The sequence below is a fragment of the Megascapheus bottae genome, chromosome 20 (assembly GCF_031878675.1).
Source record: "Megascapheus bottae isolate mThoBot1 chromosome 20, mThoBot2.hap1, whole genome shotgun sequence".
In the NCBI taxonomy this organism is placed as follows: Eukaryota; Metazoa; Chordata; class Mammalia; order Rodentia; family Geomyidae; genus Megascapheus; species Megascapheus bottae.
Genome location: NC_143528.1, coordinates 12,116,912 through 12,136,572, shown reverse-complemented (window position 1 = coordinate 12,136,572; position 19,661 = coordinate 12,116,912). Strand labels below are relative to the sequence as shown.

The 19,661-nt window shown below is 43.8% G+C and overlaps 1 protein-coding gene across 2 annotated transcripts; it reads right to left on the bottom strand.

Moving 5' to 3' along the window:
* Positions 1–9,832: 9,832 nt before the first annotated feature.
* Positions 9,833–19,160, bottom strand: Ppp1r3b (protein phosphatase 1 regulatory subunit 3B). Of its 2 annotated transcripts, none has more exons than XM_090353972.1 (2): positions 18,999–19,160; positions 9,833–11,052 (listed from the first exon to the last, which is right to left on the bottom strand). In XM_090353972.1, exons 1-2 carry the CDS (start codon positions 19,010–19,012, stop codon positions 10,173–10,175), a joined length of 894 nt encoding a protein of 297 aa, XP_090210098.1. In that variant the 5' UTR covers positions 19,013–19,160; the 3' UTR covers positions 9,833–10,172. The 2 variants fall into 2 exon arrangements, with proteins under 2 accessions (XP_090210098.1, XP_090210100.1); XM_090353974.1 differs by lacking the exon at positions 18,999–19,160 and adding an exon at positions 18,017–18,108.
* Positions 19,161–19,661: the final 501 nt, after the last annotated feature.

The window sequence follows — 19,661 nt, the reverse complement described above, 5'->3', positions numbered from 1 at the left end:
AAGTCTCACAGACTTTCCTGAATGGGCTAGCTTCAAACTTATGATCCCCAGAGATCATTCTCTTTGGTAGCTAGGATTACTTGTATAACCTGTTGACAGTTGGCATGATTTTTTTTCTTGCGAACAGAAGAGAATGGTATGTTTCTTATTTAATTTTACAAGATTAACACTAACCTGTATCAGTACAGAACGAATACAACTTACGATATAAGACACAAGAATCCTCAACAAAATCATAACAAATCAAATGTAGCAATGTATGAGAAGAACTGTATGCCATGACTAGGTAGGATTTATTTTAGCAATGCAAGACTGGATGACTGTCAGGCACTGTAAAATATTACATGATCATATCAATTGATACGAAAAAATTCAATTCTCACACATGATTAAAAACCCTCAGAAAACTAGGACTAAATAAAAATTTCCCCGGAGCAGCTACAAAATACCTACATGTAACCTAATATCATTTTTCATGGCCAAAAACTGCTGTCAACATACCAGAAAGTCTAGCTATCACAATAGGAAAGTAAGGAAAAGAAATAAATGAAATATAGATTGGAAAGAAGGAAATTAATCTGCCCTCTTTTCACAACCTGTCTATATAGACAACCTCAAACTGACAAAAATCCTAGAATTAATAATAGAATTTAGCAAGCTTACAGCATATAAAATCAACACCCAGAAATCGATAATATTTCTGTATACCAACAATAAATGCTGGACGTCAAAATTAGTAACAGAATTCAAATTGAAGTCAGTACAAAAAAATACTCCTGGATGATCTGTAAGTTGAAAAGAACAAAATACTGTTGCTTGGTGCTGAGGTTGCAACTGGTGACACATAGACACACATGTCCTGTGTGGGGACAAAGTAAAGGGGCAGAGGCAGGCAGCGAGTGAGCGGGGCTGGGGAAGGACAGATGAAAGACTATGTGAGTCACTCCACTCCAGCCACTGCTGTCACTTGTGACAGTTTGTTCTTGTCCGGAGAAAGCTCAGCATGCCTAGAGAAGCTCTGGAGAAAAACCATGCCATTTCACAGCAGAAAGTGTAATTAAATGTGGGAAGGAAATGTACAGAGCAAATACCTTTACTTAGCTCCCTCTGAAGTATAATTCAGAAATAATATAGGGTGAGGTAACTGATTAGGAAAAATCCCTGAAAGCCCTGCACTGTTAACTCATGCCTGTAATCCTAGCTGCTTAGGAGGCTGAGACCTGAGGACTGAGGTTTGAGGTCTGCCTTGGTTGATCTGAGAGACTTTTTATCTTCAATCAAGCAGCAAAAAGCCAGAAGTGTGATTTCTATGGTAGAGTGCCAGCCTTGAGTGCAAAAGCTAATCAAGAACATGAGGCCTTGCGCTCATGCCTCACTATAATCAGACAAAAAAATGGCAAAAAGAAAGCACCTGAATAATTCAGATTAGCATAGGTTTATTGCATGAACAAATGTGCAAAACCTGATGAAATGAATTTAGGAGACGGCCTGGCACAAGGAGCTCACGCCTGTCATTAGAGATCCTCAAGAGGCTGAGTTCTAAGGATCCACATTTTAAATTCAGCCCAGGCAGGAAAATCCATGAGACTCTTATCTCTGGTAACCAGCAAGCAGCTACAAGTAGAGGTGTGTTGCAAATGGTTGAGCCCTAGCCTTGAGCTAAAAAGCTAAGGGACACTACCCAGGCTCTCTGAGTTCAATCCACAGCACCAGGACAAAAAAATAAAAATAAAATGAACAAGCAAATACAACAACAATAACAAAAAAAAAACTTATGAGAATGCTTTGGATTAGATCTTGGTGCTTGGTTTAATTAATTGACTAATGGAAAATAATTAAACCATTGTTATTAGGAATGGTTCATGTTTAAAAGTGATGCTATTATTACCAAACTAACAAAATGTTGCAGTAGTAATATAATCAGTAAAATCTCCCCTAGCTAATTTCACAGGCAAATGGGACCAAAATACTTGACAAAAGTAATCAACTCAGCAACATTCTCTAAAAGGAGGTAAGCTACTGGGGTTGGAAGTCATAATCAGTTTCTCCTCACCAAGTTCAGCAAGGCAGGTGTGTCATTTCCACGTTACTCTGCAACTGTCAGAGTGCACTGGATGCTGCAAACCAAGCCTCCTTTGTGGGCACAGAGCTCTTCTTTCTTGACACACTAGGTTCACACAAACCTTTGCAAGTCCCTCTAGCATTTACATGGAGTCTTTTCAACATGGCAGGTCCACCTTCAGCCCTGGGGAGTGGTAAATACCTGTAGGAAGAGTCCACAGAACCTAAAAGATAAAGCATCTATACCCACACCTCAAGGTGGCCACTGAGGCTGAGGGGGCCAAGCTCTGCAGAGCCATAACCCAGAATATTTGCGAGATCAGTTCCCACCTCTGAGTTCTGTCATGCTGAGAGCATCTAAAACTTGCTAGGTCAGAGAAAGAGAAGCTCAAGTCCTGTGGTTGCCAAAATTCTCTAAGAGGGCTTCCACAATAATTTCTGCTAGATGGGGTCTCAGAGTCTGTCCACAAGGAGTCCCTCCCTCTGGAGCTTGGCCAGGCTCTAGTTGTGGTGTAAAGGGGCTGAAGGGAGTGTGGGAAGACCAAACCATAAATAACTCCTTTCCTCTTAAACAAGCTACTGTTGGGAGTGAATTCAGTGGAGTTTTCAGAAGGCTTTTGGCCATCAGCACTACAATTAGGGAACAGAAAAGCCAACCAACAAAAACATATGGGAACCACCGACTAAATCAGCACTCTGTCATATTGCATTAAAATAAAATAGCACTATCCATTCAGAGTGGATTCTGGCACAGGGCTATTTCTGGCTCTAGCTTTCTCTCCAAATGCGTAGGTCGGAAGGAAGATGGCAAGACCTGTAGACAGGTGGGCACACTGTTCAAGCAGTGTGGTTGATAGGATTGTACTGAGTGCGCAGGGAGTAATAGTATCTATTCTGTCTTTAAATTGTTCCAGAGTGTATAAGTAACAGGGTCCTCCTAAAATAAAAAGCAAGCAACTGAAAATAACGTCCAGACTCCAGATCTCAACAAACTGACTCTCAAGTCTCTTTTCACGACTGCAGGAAGTGCAGCCTGGGTATGGTTTTACATGGTCCACGGAACAAGAATGCTTCTTCTATTTTAAAACGATATTCAAATAAAGACAAAGTAAGGCAAACAGATTGAATGTGGATGACAAAAGTTAAAACATGTGCTAAACTCAGTAGTTTCTAGCAAAAGGGCGCTGGCTGCCAGGATTGATAGCTTTGGGTGAAGGATCTGCATCTTACATCATTACTAATGCCTCTGGTCCCAGAGAAAGGTGATTGTTCTATATTTTTCCTTTGTGAAATTCAAAATCCGATCCTGGCCAGATACTGCATTGGCACTGTGTGTGTGTGTGTGTGTGTGTGTGTGTGTGTGTGTGTGTGTATGATTTTGGGGGAGGGGGGAAAATCATCTATAGTTGTGAAATGGCACCAACTCAAACATGGTACTTGCCAGAAGACAACATGAGATGGTAAGAAGCATCTGTTGAGACTCCTCCCTTTTCTCCTGCCAAGGGATGGAGGAGAAGGAAAAGAGAAGGGGATTGGTGAGAGCTTTCCTGTCCTCCACTATAGCAGCTTTCTATTCTGGAAGAAAAAAAGAATGTGGAGGTCAAGAATCCTGCGTCTTTCCTAGGATTCTGTCAGTCCCTTTGGTGTTCCTGTTCATTGGTTACACTGAGACACAATCAGCCACTAATGGGCATCACCACCACACACTGGTGGCTCACGTCTGTAATCCTAGCTATGCAAGAGACTGACGTCTAAAGATCAAAGGTGGAAGTCAGCCAAGATTGGAAGTCAGTGAGAAACTTATCTAGTGGTAGAAGCTCAGGGACAATGTCTAAGCTCTGAGTTCGAGTCCTAGGACTGGCACACACAGAGCACTGTCATTTCTGGGTATGGTGGTCCTTGCTCGAGCATGAGCTACCTTTTTTTTTTTCTTTCTCTTCGTGGAATTGAACCTGGTCTTTGTACGTGCTAGGCAAGCACTCTACCACTAGGCCAAACTCCCGGCCCCTGTTTTTTCTTTCAATTTACTTTATTGTTATTTTAGAGATGACATACAGCAGGGTTACCTTTACATACGTCAGGTAATCAGTACATTTCCTTTCTCACAGTGACACCTGTTCTCTCATTCGCTCCCATTCCCTCCCATCTCCACCCACAAGTCGCATAGTTCACTTTCATCAATGTCTAGTACAGCCAGTGTGCTCCACTGCTGAGTTTTCCACCCTTTTACCTCTGATGCAGTCACTGTTTTGGTCTGTCTGTTCTGTGAAATTGACTCCAGTTAAAAAGTTTACAACAAAACAAAACAAAAGGTAAGAAGTCACTTGTCCTGTTCTTGATGAGCTTTATGCCTTGAGGAAATGCACTCAGGTGAAATTTCCATCACTGTGGTGGTAGAGAGAACTCTCTCGGCCTTTTCCCCAGCCTGAGCCAGGACACCAGAGAGGTCAGTGACAGGGTAAAGTGCAGAAATCTGACCTCCTGACTTCCAGGGACTTTCTGAGCCCCCATATCCACTAGAGAACTCATAAACCACCTGTGCCCCTTTCACCAACGTAGGGAAGAAAAAGCTCTTGGGCAGCAGTCAGCTGAATTGCTCAGAGCTTATACTAGCTACTCTAGGTAAATTGCTCTAGAAAAGTGGTTTTCTTTTCAATCTTTTTACTCCCACCATCTCAGAGATGAGAGAACCATTTTCCATTTAGGTAATGGTTGGGAAAACTATCAAACTATTACATTGATAAAGATCTCTGTCACCCTAGCCCTTTCCCAATTTTTTTTTTGGTGGGTCATAGGGTTTGAACTGGACCTGGGCACTGTCCCTGAGCTCTTCAACTCAAGGTTACTGCCCTACCCCTGGGCCTGGGTGTTATCCCTGAGCTCTTTTCAGCTCAAGGCTATAAACCCTACCCTTGAGCCAAGCCCCACTTCCTGTTTTCTAGAAGTTAATTGGAGATAAGAGTCTTAGGTCCTTTTGTGCCCAGGCTGGCTTTGAACCTTGATTTTCAGATCTCAGCCTCCTGAGTAGCTCAGATTACAGGTGCAAGCCATTGAGCGCAGCCCCTTTCCCAATTTTATGTCCAACTGTGTCTGAAGAGCCAGGTACATGCCTATAATCCAGCTACTAAGGAAGCTGAGGCATAAAAAGCATGAAGGTAGAGGCCAGACCAGGCAAAGTTACGGAAAGCTTGTCTTAGAAACAAAATAAAAAGATGTGGGGGATGTGGCTCAAGTGCTAGAGCTCTTGCCTGGTGTAAAGGACCTTGATTCAATTTTCAATAATTCAGAAAGAAAAAAAGTGTTTCGAGAAAGATATGTGCAACTCACCTTTTTTTTTTTTTTGCATCTATACCTATCTGCTCACTTTCAAGCACTCTCCCTTCACAGAAGAGCCATCACAGACTCCCAGAGGGCAGAAGGGTGTGGGATGTCTTATGGTCCATCACCACCTGCTTCAACTCTACCATCATTTTTTCTGATCTTTGAAATAAACCCTTTCTAAAAACCTTACTAAGGTACTAGAGGGAGTACGGAGGGGAAGCCTCAGCAGGAGCTGACTGATTTTGTTGGTGATAGCTTGATGACGACCTTCTAAGTTGCTCAGAGTTTCCTTATACATGGCATAATATGTGCATGTCTTAATATGTTTGTCTGTGTTACCCTTCAAAAGCAAGGGAGAAGGTAGAGACTTGATGTCGGATGATTTAAAGCAGCTGCAGGATAACATTGGACTGGAACCTTCTAAACTATGATCGTCTAAGCTGTGTCCAGACTTTGCTGTCTAGACAGCTTAAAACACAGTGGACTCCATCCTTTCCTCCTTACAGCCTTACCCTGGTTATCTGATAAATACCTTTGGAAAGCCAAGGTGAATATGAAAACATATTTGTTTTAAATATTTCTCCTTCCTCAGGAGGTAAGGACAGGACAGTTTGCAGCAAGGGTATTCATTGACACTGTGCTGAAAATGAACTATACAACCTGTAGGTGGAGATGGAGAGAGAAAAACAGAGAGAGCGAGGAAAGGGGTGACACTGTCAAAAACTGTTTTCTTTGCCTGACATATAACTGTAACTCCTTTGTATTTCACCTTTCTAATAATATTTTTTTTAAAAAAAGCTCAGACATAGCACCCAGGCCCTGAGCTCAAGCCTTAGGACCAGCACCATAATAATAAATAAGCACAATTTTCCTGAAAAAAAGAATAGAACCATTTCCACTTTGTTTCTAGCTTTATTTTACTTTTGCAATTGTGGTAGATATAAACCACTCTCATATCACACACAAAAACATCTTTTCTTAAGATTTTAAAGTGCATTTCCCCTTTAACTTTGTGTACAAAAATATTTAATTCTTATAAACATGCAAAAATTCCTTGACAAGGCACTTTTAGGTATAAACTGAAGAAAAGTCTGGGTTGTATGTTCACACTGTAGTAAAAGTGAGGCTTTGCCTTCTCACAGCTGCCGCACCCAGGTTATCTAGGAACCATCAACAAAACTAGGATTCGCAGTTTTACAACATGGGTTTTCATGTTTCCCAACCATCACCAGGAGAAACTACCTATCCCTGACATGTTCTGTCCCCCAGCTTCTGTACCCCAACTATGTTAAGCTGCCAAATTATTTTTGGAAATCCTTCTTATATAAGCCCATTCAGAGGTAAGATCATTCTATACATGGAACCTCTTATCTTTAAATTCAACAATCCTGTCAGGACACAAAATGAGTTCCACCTCCCTGTAGAGCAAAGAGCTGAGGCCATTTTAAAAACAGAAACCAATGAAAGACAACCAAGGTTTTCATTCCCTGTCCATTGATAAATAAAGGTCACATCATATTGACATAACTATGTCATTATGAAAATAAGGCCTCTTTTAAAAGGAAGAGCACATATCATCCATTTGAAGTCTGAAGTTGAAATGTTAAATCATGCTCATTGTTAAAACACATTGTGATATGCAGACATTAAGACCCCACAAAGCAGTTCAAAACATACATTTTTAAAAAGATGTCATGTTTTAGCTGGGGGAAGTGGCTCGTGTTTGTAACCCTAGCTGTTTAGGAGTCTGAGATCTAAGGATCACAGTTGGAAGATAGCCTGGGCAGAAAAGTTCATGAGATTTGTATCTCCAACTAACCAACTAAGCAAGTGGTAGAATGCCAGCCTTGAACTCAGACCCTTTTCAAGCTCCAGTACTGGCAGATACAAAAATTGCCTATTATATCAGCATTAAAATTGCATCTTAGAAATAAAATAACTTTTTACCACTGATGAGGAGCTCAATTTTCTCCCCCATTGGCTGTCCTATAGCAAAAAATACTAAAAAAATCCATATGCTTATCTCCCAAGAAATATGAACCTTATTTATTATATTTTTAGTATCATTCAGCTTATTTATTGCACCCAGTTTACAAAAGCACCACAAGGCATTTTGGGAAATAAATATGGAAGGAAAATGGAGTTGGTCTCGTATGTGTAGATCATGAGTCTGACAATATTATTCTAGCTAATGGCATGGTGACGGATGGTTGGCCCTTCTGGGAAACCTTGGAGGGACGCTAAGATGGGCTGGTCATTCATCACCACAGCCAAGATGTGTGTGAGGGCAACTGACAGGTCAGACCGTAGTGAGGTTCCAGCTCAGGAGCCCATCACCTTAAGTGCTGAAGTCTTTCCATGATGGTGAATTATGACCTACGGGGCGAGTTTAGCATGCCCCAGGCCTCCTGAGAGAATCATGGGACATACTGAATGCCTTCTTTTGACAGGAAGAATTCTTTCACACAGGCCAAGACTTGCTTTTGGAGCTGACAAGTAAGGTACAAACCCCAGGTATACTAACTTGGGTCTTTTAGTCACTGCCTGCAATAAGAAAGCTGGGGTGAGTTAGATGGGAAGATCTGTAGTTGTTTTAGGAGCAATACTATGACTGAATTACCATATTTCAAATGCTGACAAGGGAATGTCTAAAGATCAGTATTACATAAAACGGAACAGAATGTATTCTGGAGTCACTTGAGGCTCTTTTCCTCTGAATATAGAACGATGCTTAAGAACTGTATCCACAAGTAACAGTGTCCCTGTTGCTTCTTTGTATGTTAAGGGGACTTCTTGATCCACAGAGGACTGGTTTCACGTCATTTGACTTAGATTTATGCTACTCATAGCTCTGATCACCAAATCTTTAGCAGTTAAAAGTACTGTCTGAATATTTCCTGTATGATGTGTTCGGGTAAAACACAACCCTGCCAATTCAACATAAAATACAAGTGTGATTTTCCCATAAATGATGTTATTATGTAATCCTAGAGGGCTACCTCCCTGGGAGAGGCCTAAAAGCACTGGATTGCATACAAATAACGGCCAGTTTTAGGAACAGGAATTACATTGAATATAACAGTATTTAAAAGGTCCAAACACTTTAAAGCTCAAAACTAGAAAAGAAAAAAAAGGAAAAACTAACCATAAAACATTCTAAGCCACAGCATTTTATATTTGCTGGACATTAATATACACAGCCTCAAAAACCTGGCATTTCTAATTTATCTGGAAAAATTCAAACATGAGATTCTGTGACAAGCAAGTCCAGAAACTGTGCCTTTGACTCCAGGAAACTATCATCTCTTTCCCATATACCTTAGCAAACAGTATTTTACCAGGATCCAGAAAAAAGAGAATTAACAGTTACTTAGCCAAACTCCCAAAACAAAACTTTTTTTTTTAAAAGAATCTACAAATATACATGGAAAATGTTTTTCAAACACTCTTCAGAATAAACCAATCCTGCCTAGAAAAGGAAAGCACAGGTTTGGGGGATTCATCCAACAATGAATTATCCAGGAGTTATACTGACATTCACCAAAACATTTTAGGTCCAATATGGTGAAGAACCATTCATGTCTGACATTTCAGAGTTGGCAAACATTTAAAATAACACATGAGAACTTGAAATTATTCTCCCCTATCATCTTGCATACACACCATAAATAAAAACATCCAAATCAACATCTTCCAGGTGTCTGTAAGGTGTCCCAAATATTATATAACACAGGCAAAAAAGAAGCAAAGCCTGTTCCAAAGGCTGCAGGGGTATCCTGGATGGGCAAATGAAATGTCTTTAACATCAATAACTCTTCAAGAAAGAAGAGCTATACAGTTCCTTTCTCTTTTTTATAAAAGAAGAATGAGGCTTGCAAATGTGCCAAGCAAGTGAAAACAATCTTGTCATTGAGCCTTCTGGTGACTCAGTGAGTGCTTAGAGAGCTCCTTGCAAAGCCAAAAGGAAAGCAGAATCTCTTGACTGTCCTTGTCTGCTCAGAACTCTCAAATCTTGGACACCACAGAAGCCAGTGGCTTTCCAGAAACTGAAGTGTATGTTCTCTGCTGGGATATGTGTTTAGAGTCAGAGGTGAGAGCCAACGCCTCTCTCAGTCATAGGCTATGTATTTGCCTTTTGTTATCTTGTCCTGAACATCAAATGACCTGTGGAAGGAAATGAAATACAAAAAAAAAAAAAAAAAACTAGAACTTGGACCACAAAAAGTTGATCTCATCTCTCTTCGGAAGCTGTTTCAGAGATAAGTAATATTGAGCCACTGGGTCACAGAGCAGAGGTAAATTTACGGAATAGCAGCAACACTGAAGACACAGTTGCTGGAGGGGGTCAAGGGGGACACACCAAAGTGAATAGTAACAGACCCCCTTCTCCCCTGCCTCTCAGGAGTGGCTGGGGCCTGAGAGAATTTCAAGGGGCCGGGGGCGGGGGGGTTTGATTTCTTTCATCTGGGAATGCAGAGACCAGGCTTCTCCAGCTTCCCCAGCACTGCCCACAGGCTTGGCTTCTCTCCAGACCCCTTCTGGAATCATCCTGCTTATTCCTCTGTGAGCACCCTGAGTGCCAAAATAGACCAGGGCAAACAACCTCTGAGCAAGCAATCAGTTCTGTGATCTAAAGCTGCTGGACTTGCTGACTGAAGGAAATTATGCAGGACCCTCTCTAAAAAAAAAAAAAAAACAAAAAAAACCCACGCCAAAGGGGCATTTCAACCTTGCTCTCCTCCTGACTTCTCCTTCCCATGACCAGTGTCACAGCTTGCCACTAGCCATCATTAATAATAAGGCCCCAGCTTTTCATATCCTAAGTAACTAGGCCATTCAGGAAATAGACCATAGGAGCATCGTGGGCTTCCGAACTGGTCAAAGGCTATTCCAAAATCTGGTCCATTTTGTGGTTCCATTCCCTGAGTGGCTTTTAGCTCTGCTCGGACGATCCTGTAGTTTTTGCCTCTGTTGCTGTCCCAGTATGCCTGGCCGTTACACTCATAACACACAGCGAACTCTATTCTTTCATAGGACTGGATTTTCTCAGGTAGGCTGATGTCAAAGGAGAACGTGTCCCTGTCGGACCCGGCGTAAGTGTCTTTCACGTACTGACAAGGAAAGTCTGTGAAGCTTTTCCAAGTGTCAAATGTCATTCTGATTTTCACAATCTTCTCGAAGGCCAGGTTCTGAACCTTCACCGTCCCTGCGAGGGCTTTGTCTTTCAACACGCAGTTTTCCAGGCAGACATGATTGGTCTGAAGACGGTTTCTGAAGTCTAAGTAATCTGCAGATGGCTGTGAAAAATCCAGAACAAAGCTCTCGCTCTCTGCTGTCGTCAGACTCACCAAGTTGTCTAGTAGCTCAGTGATGTTGAATGGAATATCTAACGGGTCATCAAATTCTGAGAACACTTTGACCATTGTCAGGGCCAGCCCTTGGTTGTCAGCAAAGGAAACCCGCTTTTTCACCTTTTTCTCAGACACTGTTGGAGTCACTATTTCACCAGCTTTCTTCCTGCTGGCTAGCTGAATGCAGGGCCTCAGTGGCTTGCTCAGCTTCGGGGACAGCTTGAATGTGAAGCGCTCTCGTTGCAGAGAAGGGGCCATGCTGTTGTATCTGTACTCTATGTCCACGGCCATTATGGGGTTAGATGAATAGCTTAGAACTCTGGAAAAGGGGAAGAGAAAGGAAAGAACAAAGGGATCAGACAGATATACAAACCTGCCTTCCAGCAGACACTTGGCAAACACTTTCCTTGATCTGTGGGCACTATCCAGTGTTGTCTCTCAGGACATGCATTTCAGGAAAATTGAGTGTGTGTGTGTGTGTGTGTGTGTGTGTGTGTGGAGAGAGAGAGGGGGGGGAGGGAGAATAAGGGGATATTTGAGGGTAAAAATATATGGAACCTTCTAGCCTTCTAGTTTCCAAATAAATTCATAGGTTTTCCGATCATGATGCTAATGTGTCACAGAAGATAATAAAAATGGCATATTATTTACAGAATTTCTCACTTATTTAGGGAACCTCCTTTGTTGGTAGAGTGTTTCCATACAGAATTGTACAAAGTAGTACAGTTTGATAAATGTACCTATCTGTTATTAATTGACAAGTAAAAGTATATTTGTGGAGGATGATACAATGATCTGATATATTTATACATTGTGGAATGCCCAAACCAAGCTATTTATTATTCATGTATTCATTATTAAAGAGCTGATTTTTGTGTGTGGGGAGGGGGTATGGGTGTGCCGTGTAGAGTGAGCATTTTTCAAGTGCATAAGATATTGTTATTGACATTGTAATCCCTATAATGTACAATAGATCTATTTATTCTTCCAAAGGCACATGACTGTTCCATATCAGCTTCAGGGTGATACTGGTCACCTTCCCTGGCCCCCTCAATACACAGCTCTTGAAGCCATTAACCCCTCACTCCCTGTTTTGATGGCTTCAGTGTCTTTCTACACCTACCTCCCTGCACTTAACATTCTGTCCTCTGAGCTTATCTCCATGTTTCTGCCAATGACTAGATTTCATTCTTTTCTCTGGCTGACCAAAATTACTTTGTGTCCATACACCATGATTGCTTTATCCTTTTGCCCATGATGGAAAGAGGTTGGTTCTGTATCTGGGCTATTGAGCATGATGTCACAGTTAAAATGATAATCGCATCTCTCCACTATTCAGATACCCTCTTCTTTGAACCCATGTTCTCTAGTGGGATTGCTGAGTCAGACAGCAATTTTATTTTTTAATGTTTTTGAGGAAATTCCCAGTTTTCTTTAATGGCTATATTAATTTATATTTGCATCAACAAATGTACATGGTTCCCTCTTTCCATATGTTCTTCAAATTGTGATCTTTCATCCTTTTATCTTTTTAAAAATAGCCACCTTGCTGGGTGAGGTGGCTCACACCTGTAATCCTAGCTACTCAGAAGGCTGAGATCTGAGGATCGTGGTTCAAAGCCAGCCTGGGCACTAAAATCCCTGAGACTCTTATCTCCAATTAACCACCAGAAAATCAGAAAGTGGCACTGTGGCTCCAGGGGTAGGAGGGTAGCCTTGAGCTGAAGAGCACAGGGACCTCGCCAGGCCCAGAGTTCAAGCGCCACCACCAACCAAAAAAAAAAAAAGCCACCTTCCTGGATAGGAGATTACATTTTATTATAGCTTTAATCATAAATACTGCTTTAATCTAATAAAAGACATGTATTCATCACGATTTGGAGTTTACCATATCTATCCAGGGGCTTATGCTAGACACGTGAAGACAGTCATAAATTTCATGAAATTTATGGTGAGTTTTTTTGTTGTTGTTGTTTTGCCAGTCCTGGGCTTGAGCTCAGGGCCTGAGCACTATCCTTGGACTTTCTCAAGGCTAGAGCTCTACCACTTGAGCCTCAGCACCACTTCCAGCTTTTTTCTATGTATGTGGTACCAAGGAATTGAACCTGGGTCTTTGTGCATGCAAGGCAAGCACTCTATCACTAGGCCAAACTCCCGGCCCCTATGGTGAGTTTTTATATTCCAAAATATTTTTCTTTTTAAAAGAACCAGTATTTTCCAAATTTTATATAGGTAAACATTTGCTTTGTAATAGATAAAGACAGCTGCTCAAGAATAAAAAGCAAATAGACATGCTAAAAGAGGTCAAATCTGACTTTAAGTGAAACTAGAAATTTCTGAAAGTGAAAAAGCAACATGAAATCAGAAAGATTAAAGGCAAAGCAGAAGATGGGGAGAATGATAGAAGGGGTGACACTGATGAAGATGCATTGTGGAAGTAGAACCAGTTTGTACAAGTACTTAATAAAGCAGTAAAGATGGCAAACTGAAAAATATTACACAAAAAATGTGGAGTCAATTCCTTCATATACAAAGATTCAACACTGTAGTATACAGAGGACATGAGAAAGGTTTATACCGAATTGCAAGTAATAAGAAAGTGGAGAAGATAAAGTTGTACATAAAGATCAGACTTGTGGGGGAAAATTACACTGGTATATAGAAAAAGATTACAGTCGTCCTCTTTTTCTGTGGTTTTGTTTTCCATGGTTTCAGCCCCCTGCGATCATAGTCTAAAAGTTCTAAGTGAAAACTTCTAGAAGTAAATAATTATTAAGCGTTCAGGTATCCATAATTATAAGTAATACAAAGAAATCTCAAGCCATCCGATCTAGGCCCTGATTTTTTCTTTGCCCCACATTCCCAAGATGGGCCGCTTCCCTTGTCAGTATGTCCACAATGTATGTGGTACCTGCCCTTTAATCACTCATTAGCCATTTTGAGTAGCAGACAAATGATTGGCAGTACTGTTGCTTGAATTCAAGTTCCTCCTGGTTACTTGCTAACAACTCAAAAGCACATCGGTAGTGATATGAACGAGACACCAGGACATATAACATGGAAAGAGATGAACTCTGAGGCCAGGTAGGGACACTGTAGGACATGCATGAATCACCAGCCTACACACAGGTAGACTACCTAATGACCTGGGCATTCGCCAATTTTAGGGTACATTTCTTGTAGATAAGGGTACTACTATAGGAGTTATAAGAATATACGAGGGACAGGATTTCAGGAAATTATTTTTCTTGCTTTCTATTTTCTTCCGCTTCCTAAGAGAATCATACATAATAAATATTTAAGAAACTCAAATATTTAAACATTTGCCCCCAACTACCTGTTGAAATTGTTTTAAGAAGAGGAATAGGAGCTGAGAGCTGATGGCTCATGCCAGCTACTAATCCGAGCTATTTAAGAGGCTGAGATTGAAATCCTGGTTCAAAGCCAGCCTGAGCAGACAAATGCAAGAAACTCCAATTCATCACCAAAAGCCAGAAGTAAAATACAGGTCAAGTGGTAGAGTACCAGTTTTGAGTGAAAAAGCTGAAGGATAGCAACTTGAGGCTCTGAGGTCCAGTCTCATTTTGAAAGCAGAAAACAAATCAAAACAAAAACTGCTTCTTAGGATGGAAGAAGCACTTGGCCTTGATGACAGTTTGAGAAACATAGAAACAAACTAAAATAATTTATGGCTGTAAGATAATTATGTAAACATTTTAAAAGATATTTGCCTTCCTATTTTCCCTCTAGAAACGTCAACTGAACAGAAAACTTTAGGGCCACTTTCCTTGCTATGTAATTGTTGCCCATGTAATTGTTCTGAAAAGGAAAATTCTGACTGAATTGGATAAGATGACTTGAGAGAGAATCAATGTGGGGGAAAAATCTCTAATATTTACCAATTAATTGAATTTGTTATTCTTGCTCCATGGTAAAATTTTATTGAGTATATTGGATTTAAGAATGCATTGTATTCAGCTCAAACTTTAATACAGGCATATCACATTTTATGATTAAATATGTACTAAAACCAAACAGCCAATCCCCTAACAGCCCATTCCCCACACCCCAATTTTTCACCCTTGTAAAGCCTTGGATACTGGGTTCCTCCTGGACTAGCTACTTCCTTCTAGCCTGAGTGAGCACAAGGTCAAGTGCAAATTCTTTCTGCACCTCCACCAAGCCCACAAACCACCCATGTGTTCCTGGACAACTTAGCAGCTCAGTAGGAAAAGGATAAGAAACCCAGGATTGGATGGAAACAAAACTTCAGAGCAAAGCCTGTCTACTCCAAGTCCACTAACACCCTTTTCTCAAGTTCTGATCTTGGGTAAGTTGAAGAGCTTGGTAAAGTTGTTCCCTGAAATGCCAGTGGTGTGAATTTACCCTCAGGACCCCTTTTGTCATCAGCTGGGAGAACCAGTGGAACTGGTTGTAGGGAGGCCAGCTTCTCGGTCAGTCTGAGCTAAGAAACAATTCCCCTAGTATTTCCAAGAGGCTTTTTTTTTTCTTCAAAGAGCTAATGATTCAAGCTTGTAATCTTAGATTCTTAGTTACTCAAGAGGCTGAGATGTAAGAATAAAGGTTCAAAGCCAATGCAGACAGGAAAATCCGTTAGACTCTTGTCTCTAACCATCAAAAAGTCAGAAGTAGTGCTATGACTAAAGAGGCTGAACACAGCCTTGAGCAAAATAGCTAAGGAAGAGCACCTAAACTCTAAGTTCAAGCCCCAGAACTGGCATAATAAATGAAACACACCAACAGAGACTTTCCATGAGAGGCAAAAGTAAGGCTATATTGTTTCAAAAATTACCATTAGACAACTGTCCTAGGAAATTACATCAGCAACCCTGGCCCAAAATTCCTGGATTTTGTATGTGTGTGTGTGGGGGGGGGGACGACTGGAGGGGGAGGGTGTCACCATAGCTGCAGGTGATAACAATCAGTCCAGCACCATGACTTCAAGGGACAAAAAATGTGACTGTCAGCCATTTTACCTGTCCCCACAGTAAATTCATACTTACTGATCTCACCATTCTCCAAGAATTAAGGTGCTAAATGCTAGTTTGTCTTAAGCTTTCCTGACCTGCCCAGGGAGTTCCACCTACAACCTACAAGGACTACATGCAAACATCAGAAAGCACAAGGCAATAATCAGTGTGGAGGCGAGGGGGAGGGCGTGGAGGCTACTAGCTTAAACTCAGGGCCTAGGCACTGTCCTTTAGATTTATTGCTCAAGGTTATTGAATGACTTGAGCCTCAGCTCTACTTCCAGTTTTTTGGTGACTGATGAAGATAGGCATCTCCATGGGTATTTCCTGCCTAGATTATCTTTACATGAGAATCCTCAGATCTCAGTATCCGGAGTATCTAGGATTACAGGTGTGGCCACTAGCTTAAGGAGATAGTCGCAGGGCAGGTATTTTGGGTGCAAATGGCATGAAGACAACCAGTACCCCCTGCAGGATGCACCAGATGGCACCTCAGGCCTCTTTTCCCTACAGATTCTTTAGCTGCTCTAGTTCTTCCTTTTCCAAGGGTGGGGGGCGGGGGAGGGGTGAAGCAAAACCAGAGGGACAGACACACATTTGACCTAGCAGAGTGTGTGACACAAGATCGGCACACCAGCTGCAGACCAGAAACATGGGAACATGAGTAATTGTTCCTCAGGCTTGGGGGTGGGGGGATTTCAAGCACTTGATTTCTACATGGGTACCCAGAGGTCAGCTGTACCCATGAGAGTCTGGACCCTACCCTGGGGTGGATTCAGGCTTCCTGGTTCAACTGAACAAACTCTTAACAGTCATGATAAACTGAAAGGCACATGGATCATTTGGAGAAATGTCTTTCTTGCTCCACTAGTGACAAAGAACATTTTTTTCAAGACAGCTGCCTTGAAGGTTAGACAGTATGGTGCCTTTTCTTGCAAAAACAAAAGATAGACCTGCACAGAAAACAACCTTTCCATGACCTTTGTAGTTTTAGAGAGCTGAATTTCTGGCTGAGTAGTGTATAAAAAGTAGGTGTTTTGTTTTTTTCTTGTCAAGATATTGTTCTCCCTCCTCTCTCTCTCTCTCCCTTTCTCTCTCTCTCTCTCTCTCTCTCTCTCTCTCTCTCTCTCTCTCTCTCTCTCTCTCTCTCTCCCTTTCTCTCCCCCTCTCTCACTTTCACTGTAGTAATTCTGATACACAAGAAGCCACCAGCAACATTGAAAACTGCTAAATTACATAGTAATTATTCACAATCTGGTTTTAAGACTAGCCCCCCACATACACATGCACGCGCGCGCACACACACACACACACACACACACACACACACACACACACACCCAAGCACACATCAGCAATTTATTATTTCCTTTGAAAATGTTTGGTTCAGACATTGTAGAGCTAACACCTTTTCTCTTTGCTACACAAACCCTGGAAACCGTACTTGCAGCCTTTAAAGCTATTTGCGGCCTGAATCCCATCCCCATTATCCAGAGTATCTTGGAGATAACGTATCTGAATAAAGCCATGTGGTAAGGAAGTCTAAATGGGACAGACACTGCCACCTAAAACTGTCCCAGGGTCATCAGAGAACTGGCATAAGTATTTTTCTACCTGCCTGTGCCTCGTCAGCAACTCACTCAACTTCTCTGAGCTTGAGGGGTCTCCTTTGTGTGTATGTGTGTGCATGTACGTGTGAGGTGCTAGGAATTAAACACTCAGCCCTAGGGCTTTGCACATGCTAGGCAAGTGCATTCCCACGGAGCTACATCTCCAGCCTAGCTCTGATATTGTGTGTCCCTACGTAATGCCTGGAAGTCTTTCATTTCCATTAACTTTCTCCCGTTTAACTTCAACTCCACTTTTTTGGTAAAGGCTCCAGCTGTCTTTACTTTTAGTCTTGGCCCCTGGACAACTCTGACAAGCCATTTCCTCCTCTCTTCCTCTTGCTCCCAGCCCGCAGCTCTAACTCTTCTCCAGGACCCTGGGTCTCTCTGTGAGGCAGCCACATACATACGGGACGGGACAAACACCACCCACCACCCTCCACCCTCCACCCTCCCTCTACCTTTCAGAGCACTCCAAGTTCTTCTCCAAGCAGCCATGGCCCCCGAAAACCCCATCGGGGTTCCCAATCTTGCCCTTTCCTTCTGGGCCTCGCCCCCTCTTTTGCAGCTACAATCCTTCTCACACCCCTTCTCTGGTCTCCCTGGGTCAGCCGGTGCCGTCCAGGCAGGGGGGCAGGTCACCTCCACCCTCCCCGCGATCCTTTTCAGCCTGGACTGCACCCACCTTTCCCGCATCGGAGAACCCCGAGGGAGGAGGCAGGGGGCGGCCACTGCCAGCTTCTACGTGAGTCGAGTGCGGTGTGTCCGGGAGGCCGGGCCGGGCAGCGTTCCCGGAGATAAAGACCAGGAGGCGGAGTCCGAGTTTATCGCACCAGGACGGGGCGGGGCGGTGCTGCCACCCGGGCCCCGCGCGCCGCGAGCTCCCCCGCGCGGGCCGCCTCGCCCCCCTCGGGTCTGCCCGTCCCTGGCTGCCCGACCTGGTCACCCGGCGTCACGTCGCCCTCGGCCATCCCAGAGACTCTCACGTGTGCTGCTTTTGCAGCAAAGCAGTTGAGGAAATCAAGTACAACTTTATAGCATTTAAGGTTTGGAAACTTTTTTTTTTTCCTGTAGTTGTTTGGTATGTGTGCCTGTACTGGGGCTTGAACTCAGAGCCGCGATCTGTCCCCGAGCTTTTTCCACACACAGTTCCACTCTGTTTTTTTTTTTTTTTGGTGGCTAATTGGAGGCAAGCGTCTCACGGACTTTTCTGCCCAGGCTGGCTTCGAACACTGATCCTTAGATTTCAGCCTCCGGAGGAGCCACCACGGGCTCCCAGCTGGACACACCTTTCATACATTCATCTTTAATGGGCAATCCGGGGGTCTGGAGACAGACAGGTGACTTGTCACTGAGCCAGCCCCCCACCAGTTCTGGAGACCTCCTTTAGAAGCCGTAGATATCAGGTTGGGGCAACACGGCGCAGGATTGTCTGCTGTCCCATCCCCGGCTCCCCTGGCTAGTCTCCGCTCCCCTCCCCTCGCGGTTCCCGGGGAACACGGAGGTCCCGCCGCCCTTCTCCTCCCCAGCTCTGATCCCGGGGTTACCCTGATCTGGGGGGGGGTTCACAGCCCCCTTCAGCCCATAACCGCAGGTCAGACGCTGGAAGTGTCGTCTGGGGTTCCCTGGCCCTGACACCTCGGATCGAGTCTACGGGAGATACGTACCGGGTACAACTCATAAGTCCCGACGGCAGACGCGCCAGCCCGGCGCGCACTCCGCGCGCGGGTGACAGTGACAGTGACAGCGGCGGCAGGGGCCCGGCTCGGCTGCGCGCCCTGAGCGTCCCGCTCCTCCCACGGCCGGGTCTCCCGGTAGGCGGCTGTCCCGGCCGGGCTCCTCTCTTTAACTTTCCAGCCCCCTATCCCCACTCCGGGTCCCATCCCGACCCTCTCTCAGGAGCATGCCCCCGCTGCAGCCAATGGGCGCAGCCTGCGCCGAGACCCTGGCCAATAGCGGCGGCGGAAGAGAGCGCCGTCCTCCACGTGACCTGCCGCGTGTGGGGAGGAGCCTGGCCGGGGTCCCGGGGCTGGGAAGGGGGCGGTGGGGTACCATTTCATCAGTCTTCCAGAACTCCAGCCGGGGGCAAAGGCGGTTTCCTACCCAAGAACGGCGCTTTTCGTGAGACGGCTGGACACGGGCAGCGCGCAGCTTCCCCTGCTCTGCCGCTCAGTCCCAGCAGGGCCCAGACGCTCAGTGGCCCCGTGTGCCCAGGGGTCCTCGCTTCTCTGCCAAAGCCTCCTCTGTCTGACACCGCTGCGGGGTGCCCTGATGTCTCTGTCACTTGCAGAGCGGGGCTGAGACTTCGACTGGGTTTCCCTGGTGGATAT